Below are 19,339 nucleotides of genomic sequence, written 5' to 3' on the forward strand. Positions count from 1 at the left end.
GCAGCAGCGGAGGCATGAGGCGCAGCAGCTCCTGCGGTGGAGGGGGCAGGGGGGAGGGCGGCGGGGAGGGGCCCAGTACTGAGGAGGGTGGGGGAGAGAGGGTGCAGAGGGAGGAGGGCACCAGCAGCCACACGTGCCCCGACGCCAAACTCAAGAGTCCAGCGCAGCCACCGCTAACACAAGGGCCCACCTGCGGCACCAGGGCCAGGCCATTAAGGAAGCTCCACAGCATGGTGGCGCTGGCCTGCCCCGCCGCCGCCGCCGCCGCCTCCAGCTGCTCCTCGCCGCCGCCGCCCTCGCCAGCCTGCGGCGCCGCCCCCGCCCCCGCCACATCTGCCGCCGTCACCGTGCCTGCATCATGCAGGCTCTCCAGGCTAGCGGCCCGAGGCGTGGAGGGACGCGCGTGGCCGGAAGCTGCCGCCGCTGCCGCCTGCAGGGCTGCCAGGCTGGGAGAGACGGGGCGGTGCGCCAGGCCAGAGGGCGTCAGCAGGCCTGCCGGGCCTCCCACCGCGGGGCTGCTGCCGGGAGAGGCCGGCAGCTGCAGCGGTGCTGGGGTCTGAATGGACAAGCGGTGGTGGTTCCCTGGGCGCGAGGCAGCCGGTGACACCAGCGGCGTGCCGGGCGGGTAAGCGCCATCCGCCGCCGCAGCCGCAGCAGCAGCGTCGTCGGCCGCCGCCGGCGCGCCGTTGCTGCCGCCGCTGCCGGCGCCGGCGCCGCGCGGGCCGGGGGTGGCGAGGGTGAATGCCAGGAGCAGCTGGGCTGCCTGCAGCATGGCTCCCTGGCGCGCCTCCTGGGGGGCTTGGAGCAGCCACTCCACAGCCAGGGAGAGGGTGGACACCACAGCCTCGGAACAGTTGAGCGACTGCCAAGCAGGGAGGAGCAGGCAGGCAGGCAGGCCATGCAGGCAGCCTGAGCGCAGCCAAAGGGACAGGCTAGGGGAATGCTGCCCGGCTGGCGCCCCGGCAGAGTGGCACGCTCCCCAGCCCCAACACACACAACAGCCACCACACCGGCCCGGTGCACTGAACACAGCCAGCCGGCGAGCGCCTGCGCCGGCAGGCGGCCAGCCGCTCGCTCACCCGCCAGCCGCCGCCGTTGGCTTCAAAGGGCGAGCTGTTGGCGCTCTTGAGGGAGGCGCTGTCAGAGGGGTCCGCCCTGATGGCACCAGGCGCCTCCCCATCGGCCAGCAGGCTGTCACGGGACGCCCCCGCCGCCGCCAGCCGCTGCGCCTGCCTCTGCGCGCTGCCGGCGCCCGGCGGCGCCGCCGCCGCCAGGCGCGGCGCAGAGCCCACGGGCCGCAGGCCGCTGCCCTGAGCGGCGGCGGCCGCGGCCGCGGCCGCGGCGGGCGTGCCGGCGCTCCCGCCGGCCCCGCCGCCGTTGGCGGCGCCGTTGGCGGCGCCGGCGCCGTTGCCGGCGCTCCAGCCGTCTTCGGCGTCCCAGGCGGCGGCGGCGCAGCGCAGGCGCACATGTGCCAGCAGGGAGCCAACCGCGGCCATGAAGCAGTCTGCTGCGCGGCTGTCAGGGGTGGTGGCCAGCGCGCGCATGAGCAGCTCCCGCAGCGCCTCCTGGCCCCGCATGCCGCGCCGCCCCGGCTGCAGCTGGCAGCCGCCGTGGGAGGAGACCTCTGGGAGCAGCGCCAGCGGCGGCTGCTGCTGCTGCTGCTGCGCCGGCGCCGGCGCCGGCGCCCCGTCCTGCCGCGGCCCCTGCGGCTGCTCGGCCGCCTGCGGGCTGCTGCCGCGGGCCAGCTCGTGCTCAGCGGCAGCCACCAGCAGCTGCAGCAGCCAGCCGCGCCCCGCCCGGCTGCCGAGTTCGCTGGGGTCGCGCATGCAGTCGCCTAAACAGCCCCACACGGCGGCGGCGGCGGCGCCGGCGGGGCCGCCGGGCGGGGCCGCCTCTGGCGCCGTCACCGCCTCCAGGGTGTGCTTCACAGCGTCGTGAAGCGCGGCAGGCACCTGCGGGGGCAGGCGTCGGCGAGGCGGCGGGGGAGCAGGAGCGGTGGGGAGGCGGGGGGGTCCGCGGTCCGCCGGCGGAAGATTCGCGGCGGCCAGCTCAGCAGACGGCGTGTGCCAGCAGGCATTTGTGGTACAGCAGAGTGGGCTAATCCCCCCTCCAGCCATGACTTGTGCGTGTATTCATGCGCAGCCAGGCAGGGCCCCCAGCCAGGCAGGCCTCCCGGCCCACCTGCGCGTCGCTGGCGGCAATCTCCTCCAGGCACTCCAGGCACTCGCCCACCATGGCGCCCGGCACAGACACCACGCGCCCAGGGTTGGACGCCTGCAGCGCCGCCATCTGTGGGAAAACAGCGGGCGGGCAGGGAGGCGTGGAGGGAGGGAGGCCCAATATGCGGCGGGCGAGGGGTGGCGGGCGGCGGGTGGCGCGTGGCGGGTGGCGGGTGGGCGGCGTGTATGCTGCTGCGATTCTGCTGCAATTCTGCTTTCCCCCAGGCTCCAGCCCTGGGGCCCAGCCCCCCAGCCAGCAGCCCCGCATGCACCAGGCCTGCCCCGCCGCACCGCCAGCTGCCAGCCCCACCCCGCCAGCCGCACCTGCATGCTGACGGCGCCCGCCAGCGGCTGCATGGTGCCTGACACGCCCGCCAGGAACAGAGGGTGCAGCGCCTCCGCGGCGTTCATGCGCAGCAGGGCGGCTCCCAGTGCCAGCGCCTCGGAGCTGTGCGCCTGGTGGAGCAGCACCGGCGCCCAGCCGTCCCGGCCCGCGGGCCTCTGTGCGGCGGGAGCGCGCCGGCGGCGCGGGGTGAGGCGGGACTTCACACACCCGGCTGCTGCCAAACACATGGTTGCCCAGGCTGCCGCAACACCCCAGCCGAGGCATACCGTCAGCACACAGCACACACAACACACACACACACGCCGCCAGCCCCAGCCCTGCCCGCCCACCTGCCCCGACACCACGTAATCGTACATCACAGCAAACATGCTGCGCCGCGCCTCGGCGGTGGGGGCCTCCCGGTAGCAGCGCAGCACCTGCGCCGGGCAGCGGCGGGGCAGCGGGAAGACGGCGGGCAAGCAGGGATGCATGCTGGGGATCAGCACCAGCAAACGTCCAGGCAGCCAGCCAGCAGGGATGACAGCACGACCAAGAGGCCTGCCACGTCAGCGCCACGGCGGCTCCCAGCCTGCGGCCGCGAGCCAGCCAGCGACGAACAGGCAGGCAGGCAGGCAGGCAGGCAGGGGCCCGCCTCACCTGCCGCATGCCTCCAAACGAAGCCAGCCGCTCGGGATCCAGCTGGGAGCCAGCCCACCAGGCGGGGTCCGGGCCGCCGCAGCCGCAGCCGCCCAGGGAGCCTCCTGCAGGGCACAAGGGGCGGGCAGATGCAGCGGGGGCGCTCACGCGAGCGGGGCGGCGGCACAGACGCTGCATAACAAGCAGCAGCTGCTGCGCTGCTGCCTGCCATACTTCATGGCTCCAATCGCAGCAAGCAACTCAAGGCAACCAAGCGGCTAACAACTGCCGGGCCAGGCCCCCGCACCTCCTCCTGCTGCTCCTCCGCCGCCGCCGCCGCCGCTGCGCAGCGAGTCGCTGAGGCTGGCTGCCTTGATGCTGCGCCGCATGCCTGCCTCGCCAGCATCGCTGTGGGAGTACAGCAGGTTGGCTGCCAGGCCCACCAGCCAGGCGTGCAGCTGCTCGCTCCACAGGTGGCGGTGCGACTGCTCCAGCAGGGCCGCCACCACCGACAGCGGCAGCTCCTCTATATATGCCCGCACCACGCGGCCATCATAGGTGGTGAGGTGCAGCAGGCAGGACAGCGCCGCCACCCAGGCACCCTCCGACGCGCCGCCGCAGCCGGCCAGGGCGGCCAGCAGCTGGAACAGCAGCAGGCGCAGCCACTGCTGGAAGCGCTCGGCGCGGGCGCAGCGCGCCGCGGGCCGCACGCCCAGCAGCGGCGGCCACTCCGCGCCGCCGCCGCCGCTGGCACCGCCGCCGCGCCCGCCCCGGCCGTCCACGCTGCAGCGGTGGCTGCGCCCGTCGAGCGAGCTGCGGGGGTTGGCGGCGTGCGGCGCCGATGCGGCCTTGAGAGTGGCGGCCAGGGTGGCGCGGAAGGCGGAGGTCACCGTGGCTTTCCAGTTGGCAGACGCGCCGCCGTCGCCGCCGCCGCCGCCCAGCTCCGCCACTGCGGCAGGTGCACGGGCGACGGACCATCAGGCGGGGCGAGGCAGCTGCGAGCGAACACAGAGGCATCACGATACCCGCTGCCCCACGCCATGCCGCCTGTTTCCACCCACCCACCCACGCGCCGGCATGCCTGGCCAGGCAGCCCGACCACAAGACCCACCCGCCCACCCACCCACCCGCGTCGGCCAGCGCGGGGGCATCCTCCGGTACCGCCTCCGCCGCCGCATCGTACAGCAGCTCCCCATGCACAGACAGATTGTACAGCAGGTCAAAGGCGCGGGCCTGCGCCGCCGCCTCGCCGCCCACCACGGGGCGCTGCAGGCGCGGCGCCAGGCGTGCAGGGCAGGGGACGGGGGAGTCATTCAGGGTGGGCCAATGAAGGGTTGGGTGGCAGGGCAAGGCAGAGAGCAGCATAGGCACAGGGTTCGGCACAGGGTTCGGCACATGTGTGAGCTGGGCAGGGCACAAAAATGGACAAGAAAACTGCTGTCCTGCCTTGCACGCTCCCTGCCCCTCCTCTCCCCACCCAACTCCCCTCCCCGCTCCCCACCTGGAGCAGCAGCAGGGCGAGGGGGAAGGCGGCGCGCGGCCCCGCCGCCACATACATATCCATCACCAGTTTCACCAGGATGACCGCCGCCACCTCGCCCGTGCTGGCGGCGCCGGCCAGCGCAAACTGCGCCCCAGCCCCGCTGCCCCACAGCGCGCCGGCATCCTGCGTGGGCGGGGGCCGGGGGGTGCGTGGTGCAAACCGGGGTGGGGCCGAGGAAAGGAGCGCTGGCAGGCACGTGCCAAGCAGAACACGGGCAGTCAGGCAGTCGGGCACGCGGTGACGGCATCCGGAGCCGCCGCTGCGACGCAGTGCTCTGCCCCGCCACCTCGCGGCGTCTGTGTGCCCACCTGGAACGCCGCCGGCCCGCCGCCCATCTTCCCAAACACGGCCTCCACCACCGCCGCCACCTCGCCCTCCTCCAGGCCCAGAGGCTCCTGCTGGCTGTACGGCTTGTACTGGAACAGCATGCGGGCGCGTGTGGAGCGTGCCGTGGGCTGCTGCCAGGACGCCGCCTCGCCATACGCCCCCGCCGCCAGCAGCCACGGCTCCAGCTGCGGCGGCGCGGCGGTGATGGGCGGCCGCGGCGGTGCCGCGCTGCCCGCGGGCCGAGCCAGGGTGGCGGGGTGGGAGCGCGGGAAGGTGCCGCTGCCGCTGCCGGCGGCGGCGGCGGCTGCGGGGTCGAGCGCCAGCGAGACGTGCGGCAGCGGCTGCCAGGCGCCCGCCGTGTGGCTCACGCCCGCCTGGTAGCGCTGGTGGAAGACGTCAGCAGCAATGCCCCAGCCGCCGCTGCTGCTGGCACTCTCCTGCAGGGCCAGGGACACAGGTGGTGCCAGCATCACAGGCTGAGCCGGGGGCGGAACGAGGGAACCAGCGCAACCGCTGCAGGGTGACGGGGGCGGGGCCGAGCGCGCAAGCAGCTGCAGCAGGCGCACCTGGCCCTCGCCCTGCCGTCCCTGCAGCATCACTCCTCGCTGTCAGGCAGCGTGCCTGCCTCCCTGGGCGCCTCGCAGCAGGGTTGTGGCCGCAAGTCGACCGGCTGGGGGTTCCGCCGGGGCGGCTGACGCCTGCCACGATCGACGAACACCGCCACAGAGCTTCAGCGATCAAAGACAAGTCTGTAGGGACCACGATCAGATGGCCATTAGGGAGGAAGTCTCAAGTCCCCAGGCCCCTCAGCGACGTTGATTTCAGTGCTCTACATTCCCATCTCATGCGCGCTGCTCGGTAGAAAAGAGTGCCTAGCTGGCGCGCTGCGCTCCACTACCGTCGGCTTGACTCTTTGACCGATTGTGGGACAATTGCAGCCCTGTAGACGAACGACCACCACCACCGCAGCTCTCTGCGCCCCGCCGTGCCCACTGCCCGGCTGCTGCCCAGTGCGGCCCTGTATGCCCAGTGCAGCGCCCCTGGCGGCCGTTGCACGCGCTCAGCACCCGTGCCGCAGCCCCAAGCCAGCCCACAGGCCCATGACTGTGGCGGCAGCGGCGCTGAAGCAGGCCTCGCCCGGCGCCCGCGCCTCGGCGGCGGCGCTCAGCGAGGGGCCCTCCCCATTGGACGAGGACGCACCGTCTGAGGAGCAGAGGCAGCCTCTGTTCAAGTTTGGGCTACTCAGCGATGTGCAGCATGCCGACATGGACGACGGCGCCTCCTTCCACGGCACGCCGCGATACTACAGGTACCGCCTTTTGCTTTTGCGACGCTGGGACCATGAAGGCAGCGGCGCTGATGTGCCAGGGCTGCTTGGAGGCCAGCACCCAGCGTCGTGGCGGCTCCGAGCATCGCCCCTGCCAGCCCGCAGGTACGCGCTGTGCCAGCTGGACGCGGCGGTGGACGCGATGAGCGCCGCCGGCGTCGCCTTCTGCCTCCACCTGGGCGACCTCATCGACTTCCACAACAGCCGGCTGGGCGTGTGTGCCGACACCGAGCTGCACCACTCGGAGAAGGCGCTGCGTGTGGCGCTGCAGCACTTCGACCGCCTGGGCCGCCCCACGCTGCACCTGCTAGGTGCGACCACCCCCCTCTTTTTTGGACAACTTGTGTTTGCTTGTTTGGAAAAGAGTGGGGGAATGGTGGCGCCAATCGCAGCAACACCATGCCTCACTGGCAGTCGCTCCATCCGCGGGTGGCGCGCCCCCTCGCTGACCTGGCGTCCTGCCCTGCTCACCTGCCCTGCCCACCCGTGCCTGCCCACCTGCCCTCCCCGCCCCTGCCCGCCACCAGGCAACCACGAGCTGTACCAGCACTCCCGCGAGGAGCTGAACCGGCGGCTGGGCATCAGTGCGCTGCAGCGGGGCGTGGTGCCACACTCGTACTACACTTTCCACCCCGCGCCAGGCTTCCGCTTCATCATGATGGACGGATATGATGTCTCCATCCTTGGCTGGCCCCCAGGTGGGCTGCGCCTGTTCACTTTGCTGCCTGTGCATGTTGGCAATGCTGGTTCTGGCAGCAGCCACTGCCGCTTGCCGCACCAAGTGCGGGATCCGCCTTCTCGCTGCAAACATCCAATCCCGGGCCCGCCTGCGAGCAGGCCACCCGGGCCACGAGCAGGCGCAGCGGCTGCTGAGCAAGCACAACCCAAATGAGGACAAGAACAGCGCCAACGGGCTGGAAGGCGTGGACCGCAGGTGCGGCCTGCTCCTGTGCCCTGCCATCCCACTCGCCCTGCTTTCACTTTGTTGCCAGCGTGTCATCCCTGCTTGAATCTGAGTACTCGTATGGCATGTACCGACAGACTCCCCCTCCCCCTTCCCTCTCCCGCGCCCCCTCGGCTGCAGGTTTGTCAAGTTTGGCGGCGGCGCGAGCGCCGAGCAGCTGGCGTGGCTGCGGGGGGAGCTGGAGAGCGCGGCGGCGGCGGGGGAGCGTGCCATCGTGGCCTGCCACCTCTGCTTCCACCCCGCCACCTGCCCGGGGGCTTGCCTGCTGTGGAACTACGACGAGGTGCTTCAGGTGAGGGCCCCTTCCTTGTATTGGATGGGGTGGTACCAAAGGGCGGTACACACCACCTGCTTCTGCCCCATGTTTGTGCTGGTGCTGCTGCCAGCAGCACCAATGAGTGAATTGCTCTTGATGGCAAGCGCCCGCTCATCCCCTGTTCCTGTGCACCGCCGCGCCGGTCAGGTGCTGCAGCGGTACCCTGGTACCGTGGTGGGCACGCTGGCGGGGCACGCCCACGCCGACGGCTTTGCCGCAGACGAGGCAGGCATCCGCCACCGCGTGTGCAAGGCGGTGCTGGAGACGCCGCCGGGGCGCGAGTGCTACGGCATTGTGGAGGTTTTTGCTGATGCCATCCGCATCAACGGCGTGGACACGTTTGCAAGCGAGGAGTGGCCCCTGGCGCCGCTTGGGCCACCCACAGCAGCAGCAGCAGCCGCGCCAGCAGGAGCACCAGCCGCAGGCGAGCCAGCGGGCAAGCAGGTGGCGGCGGTGCAGGCCTGAGCCTCAACCCTGCCCGTCCGGCGCTGCTCCCGCGTCCGGCCTTTTCGCTGTGCGCAAAATCTTTTGTTTCTGTGGCGCTGGCAATCTTTTTGTGACGAATTTTCTCACAGAGAAGGCCGCGCATAACTTTCAAAAAAAGCAGCAGAGGGTCTGTGGGGCAGGCAGGCGGCGGGGCTGCCCGGCCCCATGCACAAGATGCTTCATATGTCAAGTGGTGCTGTGGGTTGAAGAGCTGAACGAAGTGGCCGCAGTCCGTTGAAAAGCAGGCAAGAGGGCGGGGAGGGGGTATGCAGGAGCAGCGACAAACAAGCGGAGGAGGAAAGGACGAGGTGAGTGGGGAGTATACATGCAAGAATCTACTACAGGCGCTGGGGGCGTGCGTTCCAGCAAACAATTGAGCGAGCGAGCGAGCGCCGCTGCCGCAGCTGTCACCTACAACCAAGGCACCCAGGGCGCAGCGCCCAGGCAGGCGGGCAGGGGAGCTAGGCCCCCGCGCCAGCTGCCCGGCCGAGCGGCGGCGGCGCAGCGGGCGCTCGCAGCGTGTTGGCTGCAGGCTGGTGCGCCTACTCGAATGCCCACTGGTTCTCGCGGCGCACCTCTTCCTCCTGCAGCACAGCACGGTTCGGGAGGGAGCGGTGGGGCAGGGTGCGGATGGGGCAGCAGCCCCAGCAAAGCGTCTCGCTCGCGCTGGCCCCGCCTCCCAACCCCACCCCAGCTTGCGCCCCTCCGCAGCCCAGCACCCGTCCTGCCACACCACGCAACCCCGCCGGCGCCCACAGCCCAGCACCCACATTCCGGCAGCCCAGGCCAGCACAATGCGGCAGCCCCGCCCACAGCCCCGCCGCACCTCCTCTGGCGTGAAGTCGTTCTCGATGTTGAAGGTCTTGCGGATCTCCTCAGGCGTCTTGCCCTTGATCATGTTGGCGACCGTGAGGCAGGTCAGGTCCAGCAGCGACTTGATGTTGAGGTAGTTGGCGGCCTGGGGGGAGGAGGCAGGGGGTGGGGCAGGGAAGCATGGGGAGCATGGGGGGGTGGGGTGGGAGCGCAGCTAGGGTGGATGCCGGCGCTCGAGGAGCAGCAGCTCCTGTTGCATTGCGTGGCAGGCCGCGGAACGCAACCTTGGCTGGTGCCTTGCAGCGCGGCGCCGGCGCCCTCCCCCTGCCTTCGCTCACCAGGATCAGCTCAAACAGCACCCCCTGGTCGACCTTTGTGAACTCGGCGTCAAACGCCTGCGGGTTGCACAGCGCGCCACCCCATGTCCATCCAACTTCCAATGAATGCGGCGAGAGGCGCGCATGCACAGCTGCGCACGGGCCTGGCCCCGGCGGAGATGGCAGGCCTCGAAATAGCTGGCAGCATGCGGCGCAGGGGCGGCAACGCGCTGGCCGAGGCTCCTCCCCACCTTGATCTCATCCTCGGTCTTGCCCGTCTTGCCGTGCTCGTCCTTCTTCTCGGCCGCTACGTGGAAGCTGCAGTACTCGATCACCTTGGACAGGATCTTAGAGTTGACATTGGGGACGGGGATGACCTCGTCGCTGCCAATCTCTGCGGGGTGGGCGGGCGGCGCCGATGGCGGCGAAAATGGGGCGGCCGAGCGCAAGCCGGGGCCGGGTGGCCGGCGCGCGGGGGACAACCCCAGCGTCGTTCCACCAGGCTGGGCAGGCCAGAAGGCGGGAGTTTGGCCGGGCCAAGTAACTGCAGTCGAGGAGAGTCCCCAGGCGGCTCAGCGCGCGATCAGCGGCGCTCAACCGTCCCCCCGCCCTCACCCTCGATGGTGTTTAGAATGGTGACGCTCTGCTTGGCTACCTCCGCGTCCACCTCAAAGTGCTGGGTGTCGGAGCTGAGCAGCTTGACCTGCAGCGGGGATGGAGAGGTGTGGGTGCGGGCGGGACGAAGAGCAGGCCGCACGCCCGAGCAGAGCCCGCCGAGCCCCAGAAAACCACCTTCTCTGTCATCCTGTCCACCCCTGTTCCCTTCACGTGTTCCTGTCTGGAGAGCAGGGCGTTTGGAGAGCAGGGTGTGCAGTCCCCTCCCTCCTGCGTCCAGTTTGAGTCCAGACCCTGGCCGTACTCCACGTGTATTGCGCCCTGCCGCACCACCGCAAAACCCCGCCAGTCGCCCAGGGGCACTCCCTGTGTCCTCCGATATCTATTCAAGAGTACGTTGCAGCATGACAGCCCGCTGCACAGCGTGTGCAGGAAGTCAGGGACCACTGCCGCCGCCGCGCCACGTGCCGCCAGGGTTTGAATGCGTAGCCAGGGCAACACCTTTGCTTTTCTACATTTTTCACTTGATTCCAGAAGTGCCTGCCGCCTGCTGTGCCGTGTGCCATCCATCAGGATCTGCATTGGCCTCTCGCCCAGCGGCCTCTGCCCTGCCACCGGCACTTGGCGCAGCTGTGGCCCACCATCCCCAACAGCACATTCGTTACGGGCGCAGGACCCGCATTCAAAGCCATGATAGAAACAAGCAGATCACGCTGCAGGACGGGGCAGACACACATTCAACGGGTGCGCTGCTACAGCTGCGGAGGCGGCGGCGGCCGGAACTGAGGCGTGAACAGCTGGTGCTGCGCCTGCTGCGCCTGCTGCGCCTGCTGAGGTGCCTGCATCCCAGGCGCCTGGCCCGCATACTGCGGCTGCATGATGGCGCCGGTGCCGGGCGGGCGCTGCTGCGGCGGTACCGCGTACTGCGGCCGCAGCACCTGCCCCGTCATGCGGGGCGGCGCCGGCTGGCCGCCGCCGTAATACCCGCCGCCGCTGCCAGCTCCAGCCCAGCTGCCCGGTGGCGGCGGTTGCATGTACATGCCCTGCTGCTGCTGCTGCTGTAGCGACATGCCGTTGAACTGCGCCGCAGCTGCCTGCACCTGGAAGGCGGCGGGCGGCGACGGCCGCGGCAGCTGCCCGCTGAAAACCCTGCCCGCAGGCGGCATCTGCTGGTGCGGGTGGTAATACGCCACTGCCGCAGGTGCAGAGCCGGGCTGCTGCTGCTGTGGCGACGGCTGCATGGGCTTGGGGCCACCCATGCTGGGATGCTGGCCAGACCCCCTGCCGCCGCCACCGCGCCCACCCCTGCCGCCGCCGCGCCCGCCTCTTCCCCGCCCGCCCTGGGCCTGCTTGGGGCCCCTGCCGCCCTGCACCAGTCCCTCTGGCTGCTGCTTGCGCTTTGCCTCCAGCTTGCGCCGGTGCCTGGCCTCCTGCAAGCAGGCAGGGCACGGCGGAAGGCGGGCGGGCACACATGGTTGGAGTGCATGTGTGATGGTAGCACCATGCCGGCACGCAGAGAAGGGGGCACACGTGAGTGCACGCCCGCTGCACAGCCCTGCTGCATCCGAGTCCGCTTTGCGGCCGGCTCTGCACCCCAGGGGCTGGCTGCAGGCCCCTCGCAGCAGCAGCATGGCGGCCTGCTGGATGGCTGGGCAACAGAGCCAGCTGCTGCCTGGTCCTGGGCCCCACCCAGCACCTTGCTGGGATGGCAGAACCGAGACCTGGCCTGCTGACTGGGCGCCCCCTCCCTGCCGCACTCACCGCCTCGTCGTCCGAAAACTGCGCCTCCAAGTCCGCCTCCTCCTCCTCTGCCGCAGCATCGTAGCCTTGCACCCGCAGCTGCTCCGGCAGCACAAAGTCGGCCAGCCTGCAGGCAGCCCAGAGAGCCGGGTGCGGCCAGCAAAAAGAGGTCAGGGATTTGCCTCCTGAGCAGCAGCAGCAGCACCACTGGAGGAGGAAGCAGCAGCAGCTGCAGCAGAAGAAGAAGAACAATGCCTCGCCCCTCCCACCCACCTATCCACGCTGTACACTGTTGCACCAGGCTGCAGGGCGGCGGGCATGGGCTCCGCGCCACCATACCGCAGCGCATACAGCGGGCTCACGACTGCACGGTGGCAGGCAAGGCAGGCAGGCAGGCAGGCGCTCGCAAGCAGTCAATTGCGGGCAGGAGGCCCAGCCAAATACTGCTGCAGACACACCAGGGTGAGCGCAGGTGCTGCCGCTGCCAGACTAGACGAGGCAGCAGCAGTGCAGCACGTTGCAAGGGCAGCGAATGCAGCCGCCCCAGGCGGCATGCACGCCCGGCCCGGCAGCGCCACTGGCAATGCCACGCCACGCCCGCCGCACCTGGCCCAAAGATCTCCTCCACGCATCCAATGGGGCTGCGGTCCTCCAGCACCAGCACACACCCCTCGTTCAGCGCGCGGCTGCCCGCCTGCGCCTGCAGAAGGCAGGAGGCGGCAGCAGCACTGCCGGCTTGCACCGCGGGCATGGGGGCGCCCCACAGTGCTGGGCATGCAGCATCAACCCCTCTGCCACCTCCACTGCCCCCCTGCCTCGTGTCGCTGCTCCCAGGCGCCACAGCCAGGTCAGCAGGCCGCCAGCTTGCCTTGACCACCACCATCCCCTCCAGCATCGACAGCACAATGCCCGCAGCCTGCACCGCCTCGTCCGCCGAAACCTGCACGCCCGCCAGGGCCGGCAGCGGCAGCGAGCCCAGCAGCTCGCGCTCGGCGCGGTGCGCGGCGGCGGCGCCGCCGCCGCCGTCCTCGTCAGCGTCCACGTCAGCGTCCATGTCGTCGATCATCTGCCGCAGCTCGGAGTAGTTCTGGATGACGTCCAGCGGCTCGTCGGCAGAGGCCGAGGACGCCTCGTCGTCGCTGCTGCTGCCGCTGCTGGCGCTGCTGGAGAAGCCGCTGTCGTCGGCGACCTCCTCCACCTCCATGCCCGCCGCCGCAGCCGTGCCCCGCGGGCCGCCCCCCACGAGCAGCAGCCGCACCGAGACCCCATCCTGGCCGCCGCCCAGCGGCCGCAGCAGCAGGCGCACGATTCCCGCCGCGCTCTCGTGGCTGGCGTCAGGATCTGATGGCCAGGCAGCAGGGCGGCGGAAGCGAACCCAGCCGTCAGCACAGCAGCACAAGGCAGGTGCTGGCCTCGGCTGAGTAGAGAAGGCAGGCAGGTGTGTGCAGCCCAGGCATCCTGGCACAGCAGCGGCTAGCACAGGGGTGGTGCGCCCACCTTCATCCGAGCTGCTCTCGGCCTCATCACCCGAGTCGTCTGACAAGCTGTCCTGTGGCACCTCAGCTGCTGCCGCTGGCTGCAGCCCTAGCTCAAAGTAGCCCATCTCCGCCAGCACGGCAGGCACGGGCGCCACACCTGCCGCCGCCGCCGCCACCTCCAGGTCGTCGATGCTGGGCAGCTCGCCTTCCATCACATACTCCTCCTCGCCAGCCCCGGCCTTGTTCCTGCGGGGGGCCCGGGTTTGCTGCTGCTGCTGCTGGTGCTGGGGGACCAAAGGGGGGGGGGGGGGCTGCCCACCCGCAAGCGAAGGGGCTTGCAAGACCAGAATGGGCTCCATTGGAGTTAGTAAAGGACCAAGAGGGGGTGCCAAAAACTTTACACAGGATGGGTCCGTGCGAAATTGGGTTCCTTACCGCCCTTGCCGGCGGAAATGCCACTGCAGAAGCAAACGCAACACAGGCAGCACGCATGCAGGGGGTATGCATGTGTGTGGCAAGGGCATGCCAAGTCAGCGTCGCCGCACAGCGCGGCTCAGCGCACTGACGCTTCTTCCAGAGGCCTGGATGGAACTCCCAGCTGCATCAAACCGGTCACACCTGGCCACATCAAGCTTACAGCAGCTGGCGGCTAACAAGTCATGTTTTCAAAGGCCCTGTGGCCTCGACGTATCAAGCTGGGTGGGGCAGCGGCGATGGCAAGGAGCACTGAGAAGAGAAGGTCAAAACTTTGCCGTGGCTGCATCTGCATGCGACAAGCGGCCACGCGCACAGCGAGAAAAAGGGAGGCGGAATGAAAAAAGCCTGCACCGCTGCCGGCTGCCTTTGTTATCCTCGCCGCTGCTCAAGCCTTGGGGGCAGCCTCGTCTTTCTTGTCTGCAACCTTCTTGGGCTCCTCATCGTCAGCAGCAGCCTCCTTAAGCTCCTTCTCAAACTCCTGCAGCGAGCAGGCAGGCGGCAGCAGCGTCGCGCTGAGCAAAACGAGCAGCAGCAGAGCAGAGGCAAAGGATGGGCACCAATGGCAGCAGCTGGAGGCAATGATGCTGATGCTTGCATGCCGCAGCACCACTGTACCCAGGCGGGCAGGTCAGCAGGCAATGTTTCAGGCCAGTGCAAGCCAGCCGATGACCATCCATCCTTCCGTCGATGCTGACAGGCTGCGGCTTTCATGCCAGCGCCGCGCTGCCCCACGCCCCCACCTTTGCTGCGGACTGGAAGTTCCTCACGGTCTTGCCAAGGCCCTTTCCAAGCTCCGGCAGCTTGCTGGGCCCTGCGCCAGTCGCCAGAATGGGAGCGATAGTGGGAAATGAGGGCGCGGCGGTGCAGTTGGTGACGGCGGGCCACCACCACCCGCTCGTTGGTCCCAGACCTCCAGCACCGACGCGACACCCTGCGCACCAAAGATAAGCGCCGTCACGCCCGCAATGACCGCCAGCTCGGGCACGCCCAGGCCAAACAGGCCCATGACGGCGACTCGCCGTGCCGCAGGCCGCGAGGACACCCGCAGCGGGGCCCGTAGCATGCTGCTGCCTCCAATGCAGGCGCTGCTGCCAGGGGGGCCGCGCCGGGCAGCAGGCCTAGCCGCTGCCGCCACCACCGGCCTGCACTGCACGCAAGACGCCATTTGCTGATGACCAAGGCGGTTGCAGGGAATTGACGGATTGGCGATGGAGCGAGCAGCAGTAGAGTGGCTCAGACTGCCCATGAAGAAGACAAATCCAGATGGGCAGCCAGCTCAGCCGGTCAGAAGGGCGATGGAGACTGTCTGGCAGGCACCCAATTCGTGCTTGCATGCAGTTGTACCAATGTGGCGTTGTGACGGTGCCCTTGGCGGTCCAACCTGCCGCCGCCAACATTGCATGTCAACATGCCGAGCACAAAGGCTTCCGCTGAGCGGGGGAATAATTTACAGCACAAAAAAGGGGTGAGTGTGCAGCAGAAAGCCAAGAAAAAAGGAGGAGAACGGGAGAGGAAGAAGCAGGAGAAGCGTGGCGGAGGGCTGCACCGCGCAAGCTCGCAAGCAAGCAAAACAAAAGACGTAGCGAAGCAATCGAACAGCAGCAGCGAGGAGCGCCGGCCTGGCACCTCCCTACAGGTGCGCCTGGGCGCTAGGTGATGAGCGCAAGCCAGCCAACCGCGGTGTAGAGCAGCACCAGCGGGAAGACGGCCAGCGCCCGCCGGTTGGCTGGCACGGCGCCGCCCACAAAGGGTATGCTGGCCCAGGACGCCCACACAATCATCACGGGCACCACAATCCACCTGCAGTGCAGGCGGGCAAGGAGCAGCCAGCAAGCCCATCAGCCGCATGCCCTGGCCGACCGCAGCTTCTGCACATGGAAAGCAGCCAAGCCGCAGTTCCAGATGCCCGTAGCATGACAAGCCACCGACCCCACACTGGGCGGCGCCCGGCACCAACCAGCAACACCTCTCGTAGCCTTCCCCTCTCGTAGCCGCCCGCAGCACCCTGCCCACCAGCCCAGCCCTGCACGGCCCGCACCTGACCAGCATGATTTTGACTGTGACGCACACGATGGCGGCGACGTCCATGGGGAACAGGCAGTAGCCCAGCAGGCAGAGCGACTGGAAGAAGCCGATGGTGCCGCCCAGCAGCACCACGTTCACCGTCAGCACAATGGCGCCCATGGACACCAGCGCAAACACTAACTGCAGGGCGGCGGCAGGGCACAGGGAGGGGGCGGGCCAAGGCTCAGCGGGGCGCCGCGGGCAAGGGCCGACTCGGGAGGCCCGCAAAAGGCTGGCCATCGAAGCGCCGGAACTTGCTGCGGTGCGCACCCAGCCCGGCGACAGCCACTGCCAGGCTGAACATCAGCACCCCCACGCCAGCCCCCGCCGGCACCGAGCTGCCGCCGCCCTTCCCGCAGCACGCATGTGTGCATGGCATGCGCCCACGTGCCACCCAGGCCCCCACCGAGAAGGTCTTGGAGGCGGTCTGCGCGCCCAGGGACAGCGTGGTGGCCAGGCCCAGCGTGAAGATCATGGGGCCCCACAGGTCCCAGTTGCGCAGCGCCGCCGACTGCTGGCTGCGGTCCTTGAAGGGGAACACCACCATCACCTGCGGGCGGCGGGGACGGCAAAACAAAGGTGGCAGCGGCGGTGGCGGCGGCCCTCGAGCGGCAGGTGGTAGGCCACGGTTGTCAAACAGCGCGGAGGGCAGGGGGCCAGCCCAGCGCAGGCCGTGCCCTCGCGCACCAGGTTTTTGCAGATGCGGCGCAGGTCGCGCTTGGCCGTCTCCCACACCGGCTCATCCAGCGTGTTTTGCGGCCCGCCGCCAAAGCCCAGCGTCGGCAGGCTGGTGCCCTCGCCGCCGGCGCGCGGCGAGCCGCTGCCCGCCGCCGCGTAGCCGCTCGCGCCCGCTGCTGTGCTCACCGGCACCGACGGGTCGCCCGTGAACAGCTGCAGGATGAAGACAAGGGGAGGGCGTGGGTTGGCGGGTGTGCGAGCGGCGGCGGCGGTGCAGCAAGGACCGGGGCCTGCCGTGGCTATGCAGCGGCCCCTCGGCAGCTGCCTCTGCGGGACACGCAGCAGTTGACGAGGGCTGGCCAGGCGGCAGAGGAGGTGCAAGTCAAAGCAACGCGCACCCGCTCCACGTCGTCTCGCCGCGGCTGGCCGAAGCCAGCGACGTTGCCACCCAGGAAGGACATTGCTGCGCTGGGCCCAGGCTGCAGTTGCTGCAGAGAGCTGGCGATCAAGAAGGCGATCCCACGCCTGTCAGGGAGGGCACTCTGTTTTGCGGCCGAGCCAAGCAGCAATTTTAACAAGAAGGAAGTGGTGAACGCCACTGCTCCACTCTGCTCAGTCCGAGCTGGCCCAGACTGCAGGACTTGAGGCCAAGCGATGCCGCCATCGCTGTTTGCATGCATTGCGCCTGATTGCCGTCAGCCATCCTAGCAACCCCCAGCCGCGACAGAGGCGCCTCCAAAGCCATGGCCTCTCTGTCTGTGCGGCCAGCAGCTCCGGCGGCCAGGGGCAGGGGAGCTGCGTGCTTGCCAAGGCAAAGGCGCGTCATGGTGGTCAGGGCAGCAGCCGGGCCCGCCATTATGGTGAATAGCTGCACGGGCAAGGTGAGTCTGGGCTGCGCAGCACCCTTGCACAGGGCCCTGTCAATGCAGCAGGGTGGGATCTCCGGCTGAGCCATCCTAAGCAGCGGCAGGCTGGCCGTTCCAGCCAGCGCCACGGCCGTCAACGCCGTCGCCGCCACCTTGCCCGCTTGCCGCCCTCCTCTGCCACCTTGCCCGCCCTCACAGATGGGCCACTCCACAGCAGAGGCGGTGGTGCGGGCAGGCCTCACGCTGGTGCCCTACAGCCTGACGGGCCAGTCGGAGGCGGTGGCGGTGGGCAACGTGGGCATCAGCGGCATCCCTGTGGAGCTGGTGGGCCCCACCGAGCGCCAGGCAGCCCTGGAGCGCATCCGCAGGTGAGACTCGCGACGCCTGCCGCCGCCGCCTGTCGCCGCCGCGCCGCGCATTGTCGCCGCGCCTGCTGCTCCCGTCCTGCAGGCCTTGCGAAGCAGCGTGGCACACTGCGCGGTGGCTGCCGCTGCTCCAGCCGCCATCCCTCGCCCTCCCTCCCAGCTCGTTCACCCCCTCCCTCCTGCTCCACGCAGCAAGTACCCAGACCTGATCGTCGTGGACTACACCCTGCCCTCGGTGCTCAACGAAAACGCTGAGTTCTATTGCGCCAATCAGCTGCCCTTTGTGATGGGCACCACCGGGGGCGACAGGGAGAGGCTGCTGGCCGACGTGGCCGCCTCGGGCTGCTACGCCGTCATCGCGCCCAACATGGGCAAGCAGATCGTGGCGTTCCAGGTGGGGCGGCAGCCGGGGCGCGGCGGCGCGCGGGGCGCAGCCGGCGCGGGGAGAGGCGGCGGCGGTGGTGGTTGGCCTACCGGCGGGGATGCAGCCAAACAGGTCACGACACGTGGCGTGCTCTGGAGCGGCGAGCCGCTGGTCGCTGCTGCTGGCGTGCCCCCCACCTCAGCCAGTGCACACACCCTCTGCCACCCACCCGCCCGCCTGCAGACGATGATGGAGATGATGGCGGACCGCTTCCCCGGCTGCTTCTCCGGGTACAGCCTGGCGGTGGCAGAGAGCCACCAGCGCACCAAGGTGGACACCAGCGGCACCGCCAAGGCCGTGGTCAAGTCGTTCAACAAGATGGGGCTGCCCCTGGAAGAGGTGGGCCGGGCCTGTGTGTGTGTGTGTGTGGCGGTGGTCGCGAGGGGCTGGGCCTGGGGCGTGTAGAGGGCTGCAGCGTGGTTGGGGATCGGGGAGCGAGCCCGCGCTGCTCTCGCTGCCGCTGCTGCTGCTGCTCCATGGCTCCCTGCCGCGCCCGCCCGCGCTGCAGGAGCAGATAGAGAAGGTGCGGAAGCCGGAGGAGCAGATAGGGCGCATGGGCGTGCCCGAGCAGCATGTGGACAGCGGCCACGCCTTCCACACCTACACCCTCACCAGCGCAGACGGCAGCGGTGAGAGCGCGCAGCAGGGCCCAGGCCGTGGCTCGGAGTGCTGCGCGGCCAAAAGGCCTGCTGCCGCTCCTCTTCTCTGCTGTGCCGTTCCCGAACCGGCATGCCTCTGCTGAACCTCTGCTGCACTGCTGAAGCAACACTGCTCTGCCTGTCGCCGCCCGCTCACGCGCCACCATCGCCTCCTTGGTCCCCTCCAACCCTGCAGTCGTTCTGGAGTTCAAGCACAATGTGTGCGGGCGGGACGTGTATGCTGAGGGCACGGTGGATGCCTGCCTCTTCCTGCACCGCCAGGTCCAGGCGGGAGCTGAGCAGAAGCTGTACAACATGATTGATGTGCTGTCGGCGGGCGCCATGCGGTGACGCTGCTGGTGCTGCCTGGCTGTGCCTCAGAGATGAGGCCCGGTGCCAGCGCTGGTGCTGGGAGCTCCCAGCGGCTGAGCTGTTCTGGACGTTGGCCCGCTGTCTGCCGCCTTCTGTGATCTTGCGGTGGTGGGAGCTTCTGCGTCATGCATTCATGGAGCTCCCCTTGCGCCAGCCTCTTCCCGTCGCCTCCCCAGCTAACCACCACCTGCCCGTTGCTTTCTGCTTCTGCACTTTTGCTCCACGTTCCAACCTCCCTGCTCTGTTACTGCTTGTCCCACCACGTCCCATGCACCCGGCACTTGCTTGACCATTGCTTCCCTGACTCTTTTGTAAGGACTGCTGCTGAAAGCTGTCAGCAGGCAAGCAC

General features: G+C 69.3%; 7 protein-coding genes across 7 annotated transcripts in view; 2 read left to right on the forward strand and 5 right to left on the reverse strand.

Moving 5' to 3' along the window:
• The window catches only part of CHLNCDRAFT_136106 (hypothetical protein), a gene marked incomplete at both ends in the record, with an annotated part of 6,400 nt that extends 754 nt beyond the window's left edge, over positions 1-5,646 (reverse strand). The window contains 11 exons of the mRNA XM_005846079.1: positions 191-862; positions 1,080-1,952; positions 2,182-2,289; positions 2,544-2,720; positions 2,895-2,981; positions 3,202-3,305; positions 3,488-4,129; positions 4,308-4,446; positions 4,682-4,846; positions 5,032-5,487; positions 5,617-5,646. Coding sequence (XP_005846141.1) covers positions 191-862; positions 1,080-1,952; positions 2,182-2,289; positions 2,544-2,720; positions 2,895-2,981; positions 3,202-3,305; positions 3,488-4,129; positions 4,308-4,446; positions 4,682-4,846; positions 5,032-5,487; positions 5,617-5,646 — 3,453 coding nt within the window. The remainder of the gene's footprint in view (positions 1-190; positions 863-1,079; positions 1,953-2,181; positions 2,290-2,543; positions 2,721-2,894; positions 2,982-3,201; positions 3,306-3,487; positions 4,130-4,307; positions 4,447-4,681; positions 4,847-5,031; positions 5,488-5,616) is intronic.
• A 355-nt stretch (positions 5,647-6,001) lies between these two features.
• On the forward strand, positions 6,002-8,122 carry CHLNCDRAFT_36248 (hypothetical protein; the record flags this gene model as incomplete). The annotated part of the gene is made up of 6 exons (XM_005845951.1): positions 6,002-6,359; positions 6,483-6,688; positions 6,905-7,075; positions 7,215-7,311; positions 7,462-7,633; positions 7,805-8,122. Exons 1-6 carry the CDS (start codon positions 6,073-6,075, stop codon positions 8,120-8,122), a joined length of 1,251 nt encoding a protein of 416 aa, XP_005846013.1. The 5' UTR covers positions 6,002-6,072.
• Positions 8,123-8,213: 91 nt separating this feature from the next.
• On the reverse strand, positions 8,214-10,091 carry CHLNCDRAFT_59724 (hypothetical protein). Its single transcript, XM_005846080.1, has 6 exons — positions 10,066-10,091; positions 9,889-9,976; positions 9,525-9,667; positions 9,295-9,351; positions 8,970-9,101; positions 8,214-8,727 (listed from the first exon to the last, which is right to left on the reverse strand). Exons 1-6 carry the CDS (start codon positions 10,075-10,077, stop codon positions 8,686-8,688), a joined length of 474 nt encoding a protein of 157 aa, XP_005846142.1. The 5' UTR covers positions 10,078-10,091; the 3' UTR covers positions 8,214-8,685.
• Positions 10,092-10,640: 549 nt separating this feature from the next.
• On the reverse strand, positions 10,641-13,318 carry CHLNCDRAFT_136109 (hypothetical protein; the record flags this gene model as incomplete). The annotated part of the gene is made up of 6 exons (XM_005846081.1): positions 10,641-11,318; positions 11,650-11,755; positions 11,902-11,992; positions 12,235-12,328; positions 12,503-12,969; positions 13,126-13,318. The coding sequence occupies 6 exons, from the start codon at positions 13,316-13,318 to the stop codon at positions 10,641-10,643; spliced, it is 1,629 nt and encodes a 542-aa protein (XP_005846143.1).
• A 972-nt stretch (positions 13,319-14,290) lies between these two features.
• On the reverse strand, positions 14,291-14,589 carry CHLNCDRAFT_25319 (hypothetical protein; the record flags this gene model as incomplete). The annotated part of the gene is made up of 2 exons (XM_005846082.1): positions 14,291-14,394; positions 14,523-14,589. 2 exons carry the CDS (start codon positions 14,587-14,589, stop codon positions 14,291-14,293), a joined length of 171 nt encoding a protein of 56 aa, XP_005846144.1.
• Positions 14,590-15,232: 643 nt separating this feature from the next.
• Positions 15,233-16,412, reverse strand: CHLNCDRAFT_25191 (hypothetical protein; the record flags this gene model as incomplete). The annotated part of the gene is made up of 4 exons (XM_005846083.1): positions 15,233-15,383; positions 15,622-15,788; positions 16,054-16,197; positions 16,335-16,412. Coding segments are annotated over 4 exons (540 nt in total), but the record flags the coding sequence as incomplete, so codon positions are not given.
• Positions 16,413-17,149: 737 nt separating this feature from the next.
• On the forward strand, positions 17,150-18,969 carry CHLNCDRAFT_25269 (hypothetical protein; the record flags this gene model as incomplete). Its single annotated transcript, XM_005845952.1, has 6 exons — positions 17,150-17,206; positions 17,390-17,559; positions 17,749-17,950; positions 18,164-18,319; positions 18,489-18,609; positions 18,815-18,969. 6 exons carry the CDS (start codon positions 17,150-17,152, stop codon positions 18,967-18,969), a joined length of 861 nt encoding a protein of 286 aa, XP_005846014.1.
• Between the last annotated feature and the right edge of the window lie 370 nt (positions 18,970-19,339).

The sequence above is a fragment of the Chlorella variabilis genome (genome assembly GCF_000147415.1).
Source record: "Chlorella variabilis unplaced genomic scaffold CHLNCscaffold_15, whole genome shotgun sequence".
NCBI lineage: Eukaryota > Viridiplantae > Chlorophyta > Trebouxiophyceae > Chlorellales > Chlorellaceae > Chlorella > Chlorella variabilis.